This window comes from Schistocerca cancellata, chromosome 4 (assembly GCF_023864275.1).
Source record: "Schistocerca cancellata isolate TAMUIC-IGC-003103 chromosome 4, iqSchCanc2.1, whole genome shotgun sequence".
Classification (NCBI taxonomy): Eukaryota; Metazoa; Arthropoda; class Insecta; order Orthoptera; family Acrididae; genus Schistocerca; species Schistocerca cancellata.
The window spans coordinates 744,559,582-744,578,652 of NC_064629.1; the positions used below are offsets into that span (position 1 = coordinate 744,559,582).

At 38.2% G+C, this 19,071-nt stretch overlaps 1 protein-coding gene across 2 annotated transcripts in view; it reads left to right on the plus strand.

Annotated features, from left to right (window-relative positions):
• Window positions 1-19,071, plus strand: part of LOC126183906 (UV excision repair protein RAD23 homolog A-like) — a 152,842-nt gene that overhangs the window by 24,930 nt on the left and 108,841 nt on the right. For both annotated transcript variants that reach the window (XM_049926248.1, XM_049926249.1), the window contains exon 3: window positions 3,396-4,017. In XM_049926248.1, the coding sequence (XP_049782205.1) occupies window positions 3,396-4,017 (622 nt within the window). The remainder of the gene's footprint in view (window positions 1-3,395; window positions 4,018-19,071) is intronic.

Genomic DNA, 19,071 nt, shown 5'->3' on the forward strand with positions numbered 1-19,071 from the left:
AGATTTTATTGAAACTTTGCTGCAATACCAGAGAAATAATCATTTATAAAATCTGCAAATTTGTGAGAATTCAGCAGTTTGTGAGTTTTACCAGGCCTGTGTTTAGCTCTATTATCGGACAGTAATGATCAAAGAGGCCAAGATATCTATAAAAATTTTACAATTTTCCCTTTCAGTATCATTATTGATGCCCTAGTTGCAGCATTTATCTTTTGTGCCATGCCAACAATATTAAAAATATGTAGGCAATTATTAGTAGCTTCACCCTTAACACTCTATTAACTGTTAACTCTCAAGCAGGTACGCCAATTTTCATAACATGAACGGGCTCACGGGGTACTTTATACATATGTGAAGGCTAGCTGTCTTTATGTTACCAAGGTAAATATGTATGAGCAAAATTGCAGTTTAATCTTAATTTAATTACACAAGGATAAAATAAACTTGCATTATATGAGCTAAATGACTGTTGAATTAAACAATAATAATAATAAAAAAAAAACTTTCGTCGTACCACTCTGTTGCCATGTACTGTGCAGCTTATCACTGTGTTAGCTAAAGCAATAATGAACAGGAACGGGCTCGCAGTTATAAAACGACACTGGAACAGTACAAAACAATGTTATTTGAGATTGCTGTACGTCATACATAGGCACGCTCACTTGAGAGTTAATATTCATGTCTCCATGTATTAACATTTTTGGGGTGAGATTCTTTGTTAGACTTCAGTCAATGTGTTGAAGAAAGTGCCTACATTACTGCTCTGTGAGCACTACATGCACTGAAATGATTAACTTGTTACAGATGTATAGTATTGTTAGTTCACTGAATACCAATTCAAAATGCTCATCTACACTGATTGTGATCAGATCTTCTCTAGCTATAAAATGTATGCCACCTGTGGCATAAATACACGATCCCCTATCCTTTAAGGTAGTTCTACTGTAGCAGCTTCCACATTCATATGATGAAAGCACTATTGCTGTATTTCAGTCTCTCTACACCAATGCTATGTACTATTCGAAGACTATAATTCAGCTTCAAGCTGGTGAACTTCATTTTTAACTGGATGCACATTTTGATGGTGAATAGATAATTATAAGCTAATTTCTGTGGCCTTTGTGCACTCCATTATGGTACATTCTATCTTCCATGTACACTTGAAGTATTTTGTAAACTGGTTTAGACCCTTTTAAAGGAAGAAAGCCTCTTGTCATGGTTTACCCAAAAAATGCCTAGTCCTCACACACATAACAACTGCAGTAGACCATGTGTGGCCCTACACCCACTTGCTATACTCCACTGATTAGCTCCAGCAACCTCCCCTTCTCACAACAGCTTTGACTTGAAACAGTTTCTTGAATTAAAAAATTCTTGCTCCATTTTGAAAAAAAGGGCGCCTTCTTTCTAAACTTGTTTAATAACTGGGCTAACTCTTCTGCTTTGTTGTTATTTTTACCTTTATTGTCACTGCTGAACTGCTTCATAAATGCTTATCTCAGCCTCTGGTAATCCTCAAATTTGTTAAGACTGTTTATTGCCAACAAATTTAATTTACCTCTGTCATGGATTTGTTTCCAAATTTTGTTCTAATACGTTTTCCAAAAAATGTTTGAGAATATTTTGCAGGGAGTATCGTTGTGCCAACTGGCCATGAAATTGTCATTCTGACCAATTTCATTTGTTTTTACACCACATAATCACTTACTTCCATCCTTTTTGTGTCTATCAGATGATGAAAAGAATCATTGCAGTCTTCAGTGACACAACACTGGAATTTAATGTATTGGATTTCTTTGGATCATATTCTATTTCTGGGCATTTTTGATCAAGCAAGCACATCTTGCGCACACAAGACCACGCAGCTGAGCCCGGCATTCTGGCCCGAGTTGCCGGGCTTAGCAGTCGTGTGTGCGTGAGGTGTTGTTACTTGGTGTGCATGAATGGTGTACATTTCTCTCTTTTCCTTAGCTGACGAAGACTGGCTGAAAGCTTTGTGTAAGTGTCTTTCAATTGTGCCTGTCTGCAACTTAGTCTTCTGCATATTAAGTATCAATCTATCTTTCTCAATATTTTATTGTTGGTTACTCCTAGTTCTCCATTCCAAGCACTGGGTGAACATTAATGGTGTTAACAAGTGAGAGTAATTCTGGGATCTTCCCTTGAATGTTCATCATGTTTACATTTTGTCTGGCTGATGTACAACAAGCTAGATGGCACAGTGGTTGTGGTACTGAACTCAGAGCTTGGGAGGAGTGGGGTTGAAATCACTCTCCAGCTGTCCAGATTCAGGTTTTCCATAAATAACGTGAATGCTGGAATTTTTCCTTTTAAAAGAACTCAATCGGTTTTCTGCTCCGTACTTACTCAATCTGAGCCTGTGATAGTCACTGATGACTTCTTTGTCAATGAGGTGTTAATCTGTAATCTTCTCTTTTGTGTGTAGACTTACATTCTCCACAGTGAATATGGGTAATCTACTCGCCTTTTGGGACTAATAAACAGAAGTGGACATTGGGCTTGTCCCGAAGATCTCTGTTTCACCCGTTCAGCCAACTTTCAGTACCAAGTATTATGAGAGACCCGTTACATTCCAGAAATGCTTCAACCTCCGTCACTTTTTTGTGTTCTACACACCAAGCTACACTGATAGCACATCATGTATTTCACAAACTTGTGAGTTATATGGGGGAACACTGCAGCATTTACCTTCACAGTGCAAGACTAAGAACTAATATGAGCCTAGTAGTTACACAAGTCTCAGAGACGTGGTTTAAAGAAATGAGAGCTTAAGTGGTCAGTTCCAAGTACAATTCTTCATATTGTGAGCATACACACACCATGAGATGTGCTGGTATTTTTAGCTTCCTCTACCAGTTGCCAATGAGAAGAACTGGCCTCCGCCACACAGTAAATGAGTCTTAAAGACATAACTGTTGTAGTTTTTCTTACACCTTACCATCATTTGGTGTGTCGTACATATGTGAACAGACCATGACAATGAAATCCAGATCACAGTGTTCTTGAAAGTATCAGATAGCTTAAAATTATGTGCTAGATAGGGGTGAAATTTAATTTTGTAGATATTTAATTATTGCACAGCACATTCCTTTCATCTTGTGCATAAAATATAATTGTAATTATAGCTGATTGTTAATTCCCTTTCATTTTTTGGGGGGGAAAAAAAGGTTGATTTCACAAACACAGAAATACTAAGATCATAACATATTCATGAAGATATTGATCAGGTTGCAAATGTTTGAACACTTTTTTTCAGTCATTGATTAGCCTGTTGATTACTTAAAAAATGTGGAATAGTGTGTGCATTTGAGTCCTTGTGATTGATAATGAAATTCATGCAAGTTATTGAGTCTGTTAATTTTTTTTTTTTCCAGGGAAACTACTAAATGACGAGGATCCTGTGTCCAAATACAATATAGATGAGAAAAAATTCATTGTTGTTATGGTAAGCAAACCAAAGCTGGCGGTTGTCGAAAATGGTGAAAAAAGTACCGTGGCAACAGGTACACCGTCTACAGAAAACTCCACAGCCACTTCTAGTTCTCAGACTGCTACATCACTGCCTTCAACCACGACTACCACAGCTGGCACAAGCACACCAGCTACTACTACATCAGCATCTGCAACTCCCACAAGTGCTGCAACTACCACTGCTATGAGATCTCCCGCTGTCTCAACTGTACCTGCAACTAATAAGTCGTCAGCTTCATCGAGTCAGCCTCTGTCCAGTACTGCTCAGAGTGAATCGTCAACGTTACCAGCTACAGCTGCCTCAAGAACCAGTGCTGGAGAAACTCCTCGTGTGCCAGTGACGATTGCAGGAAGCGGTGACTCTCATCCTGGAGGAGGTGATGGCCCCCACGTACTTCCCAATCCAAACCAGACCGGACGTGAGGAGAGGGAACAGACTTCCGGTGGTGGAAATGAAGCTTCTGCTCAAAGTGCCCCTGCTGATACAGAATGTGAAAGGAGTGCATCCACAGAAGAGCACAGTGGGTAAGTTGTTCTGCTTCAAAATTAAAAGTGTGGTAATTGTCAGTGTTGGCTACTAATGCAATGAAAGCATTTGCATAAGTTTCATACAGATATTAAGATATCAGGAAAATACCTATATCTACATGCGTACCCCACCATCTACCCTACAGTGCATGGCAGAAGTCACTTCATACCAAAATTGTGTTGTTTTCCTGCCCTATGTAACTCCCACATGAGCAGGGGAAATGCATAAGTCGGATCTGTATGAACCTTTACCTTGATTATTTTCTTAGTCTCTGGTTGAGAAATATGGTGCAGGCAGCAGAATTGTTGTACATCTGCATAAAGTATCAGTAATAAACTGTACCTGTATGTCATATTGGCCTTACAAGCATGTTCTGATCTTAGCAGCATATTTCTTGATTTCTTATGTATACTTCCAGAATCAGTTCATAAGGACATTAGATGCTGAAACAGTATTGTAGGATAGAACATTTGTGTGTGGTTGTGACAATTCTGCTCATACCTGGGGTTTTAAAATAAAGATTGCTTTTCTTAATGTTGACACATTTAGCCAGACAGTGGAACTTGATGTAACGGATAACTATTTAATGTTTTTGTGCTCCTCTGTGTCAAAGGGATTTTTTGCACCATCGCATTCTGCTCCTGAAAGTATTGTTCATCAAAAAGTCTGTAAATATTCCTAAATAATTGTTATGTAGGGCTGGCTTCAAATTTTGGTTGTCAACACATGTGAGAATTAAAGTTCAATTAATTGTTTATTATCCTTAGACATGTGTGCAGAGAGCTGTTAATCATTGGACCAGCTGAGCTTAACTGGCTCACTACAGTTATGTTATACCAATTCCCATCAAAGCACTGATTGAGTATCCTCTGTACCAACAACTTTTAGTATCTGGAGCCTAGCTTCACCCCAGCATTAAGTCCCTTCAATAGTTAGTGTGTCTTATTTGGTCATCACATGCCAAACAAGGAGTTCCTCCAAAAATTAAGTCTTGAAATTAACACTTCTCGCAACAAATACTTTATCAGTGCTGTTAAACTGCCATCCAGACAGAGACAGCCACTTTGCACAAATGCATCTTGTATGTAGTCATCCCCCCCCCCCCCCCCCCCACACACACACACACACACACACACACACACACACATTCATGTCTTGTAATTTCCACCATTTACCTCACTGTTGGCCCACACCCGACACTGTCTGATTTGAGATTTGAAAAGTTCCACTATGTATATAACTGAAATACCTCATGAGTTATTGTGATTTGTAGCATTTGCATAAAGTACAAATCTTTGAATTTGAACAGTCAAAATACATCCCAATTTTACTCTGGCACAAAAAGTAGGACAGCTTTCCTATTTGAAAGAGCCCCCTCTTTCCAATTATGGACTCAGAATTGATGTAGCACTTCCAGTTCACACATAATTGATTATATTAATGATACATGTTTAACATCATCTAAGTTTTTATCTTAATTTGCATAAAAATGAAGACACTTATATTTCTTCTAATATCTAGGTCTTAATGCTAATGCATGCTGCTGTGTGTGACATTCTGTTAATTGCATAGCTCCTCAAAAGTAGTTAGTGATGGTCTCTTGCTAGTTAAGCAAACATGTAAATAATGCAATTTAGTCTATATGTAGATAGCTGTCGCAGAGTTCTGTCTGTTGACACTTGACTGAGTGTTATATCAGTTTTATTAAATAGAGTTAAATAATTTCAAAATGTGGTAGTGAAATGTTTCTCTATTAGTTGTCACTCTTTAACTGCTGATCACGTTAGATAGCTCAGAGGTCAGTAATTCCATCTCAACTTTATCGTTAATTTGCCATTTTTTCCTGAGGAATATCTTTATTCGTTTGTGAAATATCATGACTAATGTGAACAACACAAAATAGCCCCACACTATTTTCCAGTCTCTCTGGGAGTCACTATTTTGCACTATTTCTTAGTACTTTCATAGTTCACACGGTTCACAATAACAAGGTTTTTCCCACTCCCATCCGCTTACAGCTCATCTTCTGGGGTGATGTAGAGCACCTCTTCCTGAAGAATGTGTGCCCAACAGCAAGCTGCTTGCTGCACGATGCATGCTGATTTACTCCTCCTAAATAAGCAAACCACCTTGTGGCCACTAGCTGTCACACTCCTCATCAAATTGACACGGCATCTGATCAGGATTTCACTCCATTGCATCACTCTGTTTCCTTATCAGATGCACCAAGGATCCCCTCAGTACTCGCATTTTGCTTCTCTGCTACTGGTTTCAAATACTGGTTCAGTTTCATGTTACTGCATAGTATTACATTTAGTTGTTTGTGAAAGACGACAGGTGCCAGACTTCTACCACTAATCTAAGATTGCATTATTTCACGTATTTTGTGGCAGTCTTTAATTTATCCACATTTAAACAGAGCTGCCACTCAGTGAACATGGTGAAATACTGCCTAGTGTTCTGCATTGCCTTACTATCGCCCAGGGGTAATACTTTTTTGTAGACATCATCTGTGAATAAACATAGTATGCTGTTGGTCGTAATTGATATTACACACATGGTGTTACTGTCACTAATATGTGCCATCCTGTATACAGTTTTATGTTTTACATGTGAAACTCTTCAAACCAAATGTATATTCATAAATGTCTCCGATCTTATTTTGGTTATGTGTTGACAGTTTCGTAGTGTTAGAACACTATTTTATAAACAAAGAAGATGGAATCTGTGTCTATTATGTTGAAGTATTTGATTACCTCCAGACAAGTACGGTTTCTTGCATCCATTCCAGTTCTTCAAAAGAAGGCTCTTTTCAGTAGGTCATGTTCTTTTTAGAGCTTTATTTCTGGGGTTTTCCAGCTGATGGATGTAAGTGATATTGGTCTGTTGTTCTGTGCATCCATTCTTTTGCTCATCTTAAAGTGAGAGTCACCTGTATTCTTATCCATTCACATGGTTCCGCACTTTATGTATATCTTGAACTTCATTGTTCATCATGTCTTCACCTTTGTCATTCTACCTGACCCCTCGTACTTCTGGAGTTGATGATTAAAAAACCATTGCTATAATGTTAACAAATGTCCCTTGTAGTTCAGTTCAGCGTGGCATATCATCTGTAAGGCATTTGTTCAAGAAATCCATATTGAATGCCGTTCATTATACTATCCCCACTGGACAAACAATTAGTGGAGAGTACTATGGTAACCTCTTGGACAAATTGTAACAAAAGATATTCGAAAAATAGGTTTAGCAATGAAGAAAGTCGTCTTCCATCAAGACATTGCACACCCACACACATGCCATCGCCATGGCAAAATAACACGAACTAGGGTATGAATTGTTGCCACACCCACCTTATTCACCTGATATGACTCCGTCAGACTTCCACCTCTTCCCAAAACTGAAAATTTTTCTTGGTGGATGAAGATTCACTTCAGACGAGGAATTACAGGCCTGGAGGAAACTCATGTTTGAGATGGGATCAAGGCACTGGAATATCATGGGGTTAAGTGCATTATTCTACAAGGTGACTACATTGAAAAATAAAAAAAAGTTTCAGTGATGTAAGTACTTTCTTTCTATTCTGTTCTGAGACATTTTCAAACCACCCTCATATACCGAGTGAGGTGGCACAGTGATTAGCACACTGGACTTACAATTGGGAGGATGACAGATCAAACCGCATCCGGCCATCCAGATTTGGGTTTTTGATGATTTCCCTAAATCACTTCAGGTAAATGCTGGGATGGTTCCTTTGAAAGGGCATAGCCAACTTCCTCATCCTTCCATAATTTGATGGAACCGATGACCTTGCTGTTTTCTCCCCTTCCCCCCAAGTCAACCAACCAAACTTTGTCACTAGTATGACAGTATGTCTCGCTTCCATGATGTATTATGCTTCGTTTGCAGACTTGGGCACTTGGTCATTCCACTATAGCTTCCGTGTTTTCCATAACTCGCAGCATTTCCCGCTAACTGGCAGTCTACTGGTTATTGACACAGGCAGTTCGCCTTCCGGGAGCTGCCAGGGTATAATTTTTAGAGTCTGCTGGGGTTACTATCCTTGGGCATAATGGTGGCAGGAAATCCAATGGTTAGATATTTGGATCTGTGAACTTAATATTATGAGGAATAACACAAATGCCTGCGCAGTGATTAATAGTGTGTAGTGTTTACATGAATTAGGTAGGAATTATTTTGCTGCTCAGTGTAAAGATAGCACATCGAGTTGCAGACAGGCAAAATGAAAAGACCATTACACACTCAGCTTTAGAATGTCATAACAGCCACAATCGCGTTCGTAAATAAATATAACCCCTCCACCATGCTCAATGAACTGATTTCGGCCTCCCTGGCAGCAGCAGCGCTGCACTACATGCTCGACGAACAGTGCTTGGTCCCGCAGTTGGCAACATTCAGGAGGCTTTACGAAGTTAGAGTTTTACACCAGCTGAAAGGGTCCGCTTGGTATTATAACATTCATTTTTGACAATAGGTTGTTAACCATAATTAATTAATGAGGTGAACAAATGCTGAACAGTTTGTAAGTTCAAATGTGGGTACAATAAAACGACGATTGCATTTTCACAGATGGTTATTAACCATCAACTGAGATTTCTGTTCTTTGTTCGCAATCTTATTCCTATAAGGTTTAGTTTAGAAACATGATTTTGAAATGTATTACTCGAAGGATGAAATTCTTGTAACATCTATTTTCCAAAAGTATTCTGTATGCATTTGCTTCTGCAGCAAAAACCTTCATAAGACTGCCAAAATAAATCTATTGTAACATGCTTATTTTCATAGTACACATCTCTGCTGCTGAAAGCTTCAAATTGTGGAGCTGATAGCCTGAGTGGGCCAAATGCCACTTCCTTGAAACTGAGAAAAATGGACATAAAGTTTAGTACCTCACATACTTCGTTGAATGCATATTACTTGAACTGTTAATGTTATTATGTAAAATAGACATTGGTGAAAGTATGCTTGCAACATGAAATTAAAAAACAAATATCTTGTCCTAAAAATAATGGTACACAGTAGTACATATTTCATACTCTTGTAGATGGCCAACTATGGCTCTAAGTTTTTATGGTCAAACTAGAAAAATCATATGTGGGCCGTATCCAAACCCCCTCTTGCTGCAAAGTTTTCCACCTCCAAATTCTGGAAAAATTTATGTGAAATTGTGGAATATAAGATAACAAAGACATTAGGTGCTCATATTTAGTTATAGTTATTTTAACTGCTTCTTGATAAGCTAGTGCCAGAAACCAGTTGGAAGGAACAGCAGATTTAACCTTCATAGTGTTTCTGCCTCTTTTCACTGGTGAAATGCCAGTAATTTTCCAACTTTGTATTTCATTTATTCAGTAGCGACATGGTTGAGATGCGTCAAATTTCATGCATTTAATTTTCAGTCATTGTGCCTTTTCACCATCTACAGTTTCCTTGCACGTTGAAAATTAACACATTGTATTGATTCATTTTTTTACTGTAAAAGGTTTCTATCTCCTGCAGTGTTTTAAGAGATCCACATAATTGTCTACTGAAAATAGAGGTTTGGCTATGTGTTTAGCAGATTCAGTACTACTGAAGTCTCTTTCATTTTGGAGAAAAGAAAACCTGATTCTAGAAAGTTTTGATCTATTATCTTAAAACAACTGTGATGGGCAAGACAGGCCCACAACGACACACACACACACACACACACACACACACACACACACACACACACACACACACACACGAATAACATCATATTTCAGATATGTGTCATAGACTATGATCATAACCGTATTTTACTGATTTTAAGTAAATAGCATGTTTTCAAACATTCCTACCAATTACAGTATCGACTTGAGGAATAAGGAATACTTCTTACAGGTTTATTTCACCATAACAGTTCCAAAAGTGTAGCATTATTTATGTTGTCCATATTTTGATAGGCTTAGCCTTTATGTTCACATGTTATTAGCTTTTCAGTTAATTAATGTGAGTGACAATATGGTGGTAAGAAACTTCAAAGAAGAAGAAAGGTCGTAGCTGTTACGTTTCAGTCATACCTTCAATTTGGTGTAATAAAAACATGAATGTTGTTTATGCCTGTCTTCTGAATTAGTATTTCCACATTATTTCTTGATTTTCATTTCATGAACTGTCCCTGAAATTTGTCCATTTTGCTGGTCAAAATCATCAGTGGACCAGAACATATCGTGCATATGTGCTCCATATTTCATATCGCCCAAATGTTCAAAACATCGCAAGGCCACATTTACAGTCTTTGTCTGGGTATGTTTCTGCAGGTGCATGTTTCCCACTTGAATTAACATACTCTAGAGTAGAGTTGAGTTTTATTGGTCCTGCCAATCATATATACACAAAGAGTACATTCTGACGTTTGACGAGTCAATGTATAACAAAATATTATATTAAATTTGCATTAATTTCATTATTTCTACATTAAATGGTCACTGAGTTACAATATACAGAGCAAATATTGTACAAAGAATTGACTAGATATTTTAAAGCAGGAAGAGCATGTACTGTACCAGCAGGTTAATATTTGTATTACAGCAACATTTACATGGCAGATAATTAAATTTGTAGTAACATTTATATGACACATCACTAAAGCAAAGACACAAATCGCTAGTGAACTTCCTGAAGGAACTCGTGGAGGCTATAGAAGCAGTGATGAGTCGAATATGCCTTAGCAGTTGATTTCAAATTTGCCAGGTCATTTATTGTTTTAATTTGTGGGGTAAGTTTATTATAAATAACTTTCCCATAATACAGGGTTCCTTTTGTATTCAGGGTGGTGTTGGTGGGTTCTAAATGAAAGTTTCCTTTTTGCCTGGTGTTTCAGGAGTGGATATTTTCATTTTTCTGGAAGACAGTGGGCTTTTCCATTGAATACTTTTTCACAGACACAGTTATCTCATACACATATGTACAGGGAAGTGGGAGGATTTCTAGTTTTTTAAAATGTCTACAGGTTTTGTTCAATTTTACAACCTACCATTATTCTTACAGTATAATTCTTTTTTGTAGCCTAAAGAGATTTTGGCTAAGAGAAGAGTTACCACAGCAAATAACTCCATATTTTAGTTGTGAGTATATATAGGCATAATACACAGTTTTCAGAGAATCTTTGTTGCAGCATCCCTCTAATATTCTCATTAAGTAGCATGTAGTGTTTAATTACTTACAGACTTTTTCAATATAAGTTCTACATTTAAGATTATCTTGGATCCATACTTCAAGAACTTAATATTGTCTATATTCTGAAGATCTATGTCATATCTGACTCTGAACAGATTGCTCATCTTTTTTCACATTATAGAAATTTAGTGCCACCGTCTTACTTGCATTTATTACCAATTTGTTGTGACTAAACCAGTTTTCAGTATTGTTCGGTGTCTCTGTTGTAGACTTCTGAAGCATTTCCATGTCTTTCCCATTCACTAGCACACTTGTATTGTCAGCAAACTAGATGATGTTCTCGCAGAATTTGTTCATTCACATATAAAAGGAATAGAAGAGGTCATAGAACTGAACCTTGTGGCACTCCATATTTAATGATTTCATTGTTTGAATAGTGTTGAGTGAGTTTGATGAAATTTTGATGTTGCACTTCAACCACTTGTTTTCAACCGCTTAGGTATGACTTTATCGAGTTGTTAGATATTCCTCAAATCCTCATGTTGTCAAGCTTAGGCAATAGTTTTGTGTGATCTATGATACCAGAAGCCTTAGGGAGATCTAGACATATGCCAATGACATTTTCGCCATTATCTAGTTTCTGAAATACTTCCCTTAATAGTTCAAAAGTTGCTGTATCAGTTGATTGACCTTTTTGAAACCCTTGTTGCACTGTGGATAGTACTTCATGCTCATTCAGAAAATCTGTTACTCTTCTTTGAAAAATTTTTTTCTATGATTTTTGAGAATACAGATAAGTAGAGCGATGGGCTTGTAGTTAGCCACTTAATTCGTTTTACCTATTTTGAATAGTGGTTTGAGCTTAGCTGTTTTTAGGCATGATGGGAAAATTCTGGTTTGAAAGGATGGATGTTGAAAACTGTACTATTTTGTATGGAGCCTGTGAACGAGGTCATCTGTTAGGCACTGGTTTCTGCATCAGTAAGACATTGGTCACTAATGTTTCAGAGTTGGTGTCAGTCAACCCAAGAATATCTGCTCTAAGAGTGGATGTAAAGCATATTAAGGCGGTTTTTGTGAACTGTCATGCTCCCATGGAGGAGAGCAAAAGTGAAGTGAAAGACGAGTTCTGTGCACAGCTAGGGGCAGTGATGGACGCTATACCAAATGGACACCTGAGGATCCTCCTTGGTGATATATGCCAAGGTTGGGAAAGAACAAATATTTCAAGACACAACAGGAAAGCACAGTCTATATGACCTAAGCAATGATGATGGGGGCGAGGTTCATCAGCTTCACTACATCATTAGGGTTGTTCATCTCCAGCACAAACTTCCAGCAGAAAACCATACGTAAAGGAACCTGGGTGTCGCCAGAAGGGAGAACTATAAATCAAATAGACAATGTTGCCATTAATCTAAGAACCAAGAGATGGGTTGTAGACGTTAAGACAGCACGGGGTGTCAAAGGTGGGAGTGATCATTTCCTGGTCAGAGGCCTTTTAAACGTACAGTGTAAAGGAAGAACGGGACCTAAGTTAAAAAGAGTTGAAAGGTGCCATGTGGGGAAACTAAAAGACCACTGGGCCAGACCACGTAGGAGGAGGAAGAAGAACGATGGTTCAATAACGAGATCTCCACATTTTTTAATAAGGCTGTCTGGGATGCCATCTATTCCATTGAAATGATTCACTTTTAAAGTTATGATAACTGACAGGACTTCATTCTGGGTTGTTGAAAACAGAAACAGTCAGGTAGGATTTGTGTTTCTATTTACAGATGATACTGTGCCGTTTTTATTGCAAGGTTTGATTTCAGTGATTAATTGCTCACTTATATTGCTAAAATAAGTATTGAACACATTTGCTATTTCTTTATCATAATTAATGTCTGTACTATTACAATTCAATTTAATATTGGAATTGTGAGGAGAAACATTGTTAGTTTGCTGTTTCACTATACTCCGTACAGCTTTCATTTTGTTATTGGAGTTATTTATATAGCAGTCATTTGCTATTATTGTATCTTCTTTGATAACTTTTTAAATATCATTTTATAATTCTTGAAATATTCAAGGAATTCATTGGATACTATGGAAGACTTGGAGATCTCATGTGATCTTCGTTTTTCAGCACATGACTTTTTTTATACCTGTTGTCAACCAACAATTTCTTCTGTTAAGCCTACTACTCTTGATTGTCTGATTTTTAGATGGAAATGACATGTTAAAATAAGTGTAAATATATCCATAAATATATTTGAACTTCTGATTCGTGTTTTCGCATCTGTACATTTCAGTGCAGGTTTCCTTCTTCAGTAAATTCCTAAAGTATCCAATGTTTTGATGGCTGAAGTTTCTTCCTATTTTTATTGTTTCTGTTTGTATAATTAAGTTCAGCATTGAAGATATGTCAAGAAGCTGTGCATAGTGGTCACTGAAACATGTGTTGAAGTTTCTAGCTGCATATTCATGGCTTTCCTTGTTTATCAGTATCATATCAATAGTGGTGCTGGATACACTTGTAACTCTGGTAGGGGAATTTATAATTGGGAGCAGGTTTTATGTTGCACAAATAGCCATAAGATCATCTCTATCTTTTGAAACTTTTTTAAAGTCTGTGTTAAAATCTCCACATAGTATAATTGTTTTGTTTAGGTCCCTGATACTGTCAAGATTACCTTCAAGTTGGGTAAAGAATATTTTTGTGTTTTTATTGAGGTTAGTTCTGCAGCAGAAATTTCAAAATCACCTTCTTTTCCCGACTTTTTGAGAGATTTTAGGCAGAAATAGCTGATACTGTCTTTCATAAATATACATGTTCCTCCATGTGTTGATATTTTCTTACAGAAGCGAGATGTCGTAACATAACCCTGTGTACTTGTGATTACTAACATCTCATCAGTTAGCCAATGTTCACTAAAACACATTACTGACACTTCTTCTAATTGATCTGACTGTAATACTTCAAGCTCATTTATTTTGTTTCACGATGACTGCACATTTTGATGGACAGTTATAAACTTGGGTTTCCCACTTGGCATATCTGATTTCTCCCTGCCTTCCTTTCATTTTAATCTGAAGAACACTTCTAGGATGAACTATGGAGGTGCTTTCTTCACCTGTGACTAGTAAATATCCTCACTTCTTGATGGTGGTTGTCTTGTTTTACCAGGTTGTATCCCATTGCTGTTGTTGGAAGGATGTACAGGAAGCTGATAGATTGTTCTATTCCTTAGAAGTTTTTCTTTAGTTATTTCACTAACATGATTCCAATCAAACCTTTTCTCTTCATAGTTCAAATGCATTCCAAGGTTTGTGTGCAGATTTCGATGAAGCTTGCTTACATCCAGTACAACATGCTTAGCGTACTGAGAACACAGTTTCCTTATTTTAAGAGCCGCCCGCGGTGGTCTAGCGGTTCTGGTGCTGCAGTCCGGAACCGCGGGACTGCTACGGTCGCAGGTTCGAATCCTGCCTCGGGCATGGGTGTGTGTGCTGTCCTTAGGTTAGTTAGGTTTAAGTAGTTCTAAGTTCTAGGGGACTTATGACCTAAGATGTTGAGTCCCATAGTGCTCAGAGCCATTTGAACCATTTGAACCTTATTTTAATATTTGTTTTCTGAATTTCTTTGTTTACACATGATCTGTAAATTAGATCTTGCCTATGAGGCAGTGTGGCAACTACAGTGTTTCTGCATTTGTTAGCTTGTAAAAAATTCTGCAGCATTTACACGCAAACCTCTGCTACATTTTTTGCCAAATCGTTTGAACCCATTATACAGACTATAAAGTCAGTGTCCTGCATTAACCCATTTTTATTTTCCTTTTGCTAGTATTTTTCATCCACTGATCACAATTTCACACGTTTCCTCCCCCCCCCCCCCCCCGTTTTTTTTTTTTTTTTTTTTTTTTTTTACGACTTGTATTATGTCAGCCATCTTGAATGTTTACATCACCTGGTACGTCATTTGTTCTGACTGGCTGCTTGGATATGGCCCACTATGGTTCTAAAGGGAACTGTGATTTCTTAGAGTGAGTTTTAGTTACCCGGTTGTTATATCGTATTGTGAGGGATTTGGACCACAACAACGATTTTGTGAAGCACTCAGTTCAGCAAACAATCAACAGATGGTGTCCGCTGTGTTGTTGTTGTTGTTGTTGTGGTGGTGGTGGTGGTGGTGGTGGTGGTCCTCAGTCCAGAGACTGGTTTGATGCAGCTCTCCATGCTACTCTATCCTGTGCAAGCTTCTTCATCTCCTAGTAACTACTGCAACCTACATCCTTCTGAATCTGCTTAGTGTATTCATCTCTTGGTCTCCCTCTATGATTTTTACCCTCCACGCTTCTCTACATCACTAAGTTGGTGATCCCTTGTTGTTCCAGAATATGTCCTACTAACCGATCCCTTCTTCTAGTCAAGTTGTGCCACAAATTTCTCTTCTCCCCACTTCTATTCAGTACCTTCTCATTAATTATGTGATCTACCCATCTAATCTTCAGCATTCTTCTGTAGCACCACATTTCTAAAGCTTCTATTCTTTTCTTGTCTAAACTATTTATTGTCCACATTTCACTTCCATACATGGCTACACTCCATACAAATACTTTCGGAAACGACTTCCTGACACTTAAATCTATACTCGATGTTAACAAATTTCTCTTCTTCAGAAACGCTTTTCTTGTCATGGCTAGTCTACATTTTATATCCTCTCTACTTTGACAAACATCAGTTATTTTGCTCCCCAAATACCAGAACTCATCTACTACTTTAAGTGTCTCATTTTCTAATCTGATTCCCTCAGCATCGCCTTATTTAATTAGACTACATTCCATATCCTCGTTTTGCTTTTGTTGATGTTTGTCTTATATCTGCCATTCAAGACACTGTCCGTTCTGTTCAGCGGCTCATCCAGGTCCTTTGCTGTCTCTGACAGAATTACAATGTCATCGGCAAACCTCTAAGTTTTTATTTCTTCTCCATGGATTTTAATTCCTACTCCAAATTTTTCTTTTGTTTCCTTTATTGCTTGCTCAATATACATATTGAATAACAGCGGGGGTAGGCTACAACCCTGTCTCACTCCCTTCCCAACCGCTGCTTCCCTTTCATGCCCCTGGATTCTTATAACTGCCATCTGGTTCTTGTACAAATTGTAACTATTCTTTTGCTCCCTGTATTTGACCGCAGCTCTAAAAACATGAAAATAATTTGGCACAATCTGTCTTTCAGCCCTTCAGTTGTTGAGAACCTACAGTCCCAACAATCACTTAATTTGAGAAAAGTGCACTGAAATGTGTCAGATTATGGCACACTACAAGAAGCACTGCGAGGCAGAGGATTAATTACATGGGTGGGAACAGATAGCGGCACAAGGAACAGCTCAGTCTAGGGGTTAATACAGTTAGCAGGAAACGTGTTGTCATTTCTAAAATACTGCAGAGCTGTGAATGCAAATAATCAAACTCAGTGCTGTAGAGTGCTTGTGGAATAAGCTCCACATGCATTATACTTCTGCTAATTACTAGGGACTGAAACATGTGGTGTTTATTTTTGTCGATATTCACATTTGTTTTGGTAAATACGGGTAGATGCACAATGTAAAATGTTGCTATGCTACTTGAGTGAAGAAAAAAGCCATAGTGCTTTGAAACTGACTGGTGGTTGGTGAACATTTTGTGTGGAATATTTGCTTTTACAAAAAAAGTCAATGTCTCCCCACCCCCATCTCCTTGAAATGGCCGTTGTTTTTTCCCTTTGGCTATATTCAGTTTTTCAACAAATGATTGTACTGTTGAGAAGCAGCCGCATTTGCCGCCAGTGAACTAAATGCGTATCTGATTTAAGGCGTTTCTCAATATTATATTTCTTTGCCTGACCAATTTGATGATAACAGAACCTTCTTCTTCTTCAATTGGCACTACACCCCAAGGTGGGACTTAGCCTCCTCAATAATTTTCTGCCATTCCTTTCTGGACTTCACTGTGGACCTTCAGTTACGGCAACCGACTTGACCTCGTCATCCTCCAGGTTCACTGCAGCAGGCTTTCCTTGTGGGATCTCTCTCATCGAGTTGCATTTCATGTCCAGCCCATCTCAGTCTACACAGCTTTATGAACTTGACCACGTCCTCCTCCTTACAGCAGTCATAAACTTTGTCATTTCTTCGCATTCTCTAGGTACCATTTTCATATACAGGTCCAAAAATCCTCCTCAATATACTTCTTTCATGTGATCTCAGTTTGTTTTTATCCTGATTTGTAATTGTCCATGTTTGTGAGCCATAAGTAAGTACTGTGCGTATCAGCATTTTGTAAAGTCAGCACTTAGTCCATCGTGATATAAGCTTGGATTGTAATATGTTGCAACATTCCAGAGCAGCATCGGTTAGAAGCACTTATGTGAGTCATATCAGTAAAGGTGGTGCCATTTGCTTCTATCTTTGAGCCCAGATAGGTGAAACATTCCACTCACTGTAATGTCATTCCATCAAGGAATGTGGGCTGTAAGTGTTGGTTAGTGCCAGTATACATATACTTTGTCTTTCCTTCATTAATTCTTAGGCCCATCTTCTCTGCACTCAGTTTTAGAGTTGAAAATGCACTTTGTAGATCTCTAAGTGTTCTGCTCATTAAATCCAAGTCATCTGCATATCCCAGCAATTATTCAAACTTACGGCAGATAGTATCTCTTGTCTGAGTACCTGATTCATGCACCAGTGTTTCAAATGTCAGGTTGAAAAGTAGTCAGGAAAGCCCATATCCTTTCCTTAGCACAGTTCGAGTGGGAAATTGAGGTGATAGCCTGGACTGCACTCGCACTGTACACTGGGGGTATTTTAGGGTGACCCCTATTAAATGCTCCAATCCAGGCACTTAAATTCCCACATTCCCTCATAAAGTTTGGCCCAGTTTATTGTGTCATATGCAGATTTAAAGTCAATGAAAAGATGGTGCACACCAACATTGAATTCATTGGTCTTTTCTACTATTTCTCAGAAAGTAAATATCTGGTTTACAGTTGACTTGCCTAGTCTGAACCTGCATTGATAGCTTCCAATAATGTCTTGTGCTATAGGTGAATTACAGAATCTACACAATATTAATTTTGATCTTTTTTGGGCATTCGTAGGCGGGCGACCGTACTTGACAATGTTACAGACAGAACCGACGAGGTACGTGGTGCAGAAGGAGAACCATAAATAACTATTCCAACATTAGGGGAAGAATTTTGAGGCAGTCTAAATACGAGACAGGTTTCGTTTGCTGATCGCTGTAGTGCAGAGTGCAGACATTATGTTCTTGCAGAGTATGTGCCAAGCAAGATCGTAAGAGATGGAAAAGAGCCACCGTGGTACAACAACCGAGTTAGAAAACTGCTGCGGAAGCAAAGGGAACTTCACAGCAAACATAAAAATAACCAAAGCCTTGCACACAAACAAAAATTATGGAAGCGAAATGTAGTGTGAGGAGGGCTATGTGAGAGGCATTCAGTGAATTCAAAAGTAAAGTTCTATGTATTGACTTGGCAGAAAATCCTAAGAAATTTTGGTCTTATGTCAAAGTGGATCAAAACAAAATGTCCAGACACTCTGTGACCAAAATGGTACTGAAACAGAGGATGACAGACTAAAGGCCGAAATACTAAATGTCTTTTTCCAAAGCTGTTTCACAGAGGAAGACTGCACTGTAGTTCCTTCTCTAGATTGTCGTACAGATGACAAAATGGTAGATATAGAAATAGACGACAGAGGGATAGAGAAACAATTAAAATCGCTCAAAAGAGGAAAGGTCACTGGACCTGATGGGATACCAGTTCGATTTTACACAGAGTACGCGAAGGAACTTGCACCCCTTCCTGCAGCAGTGTACCGTAGGTCTCTAGAAGAG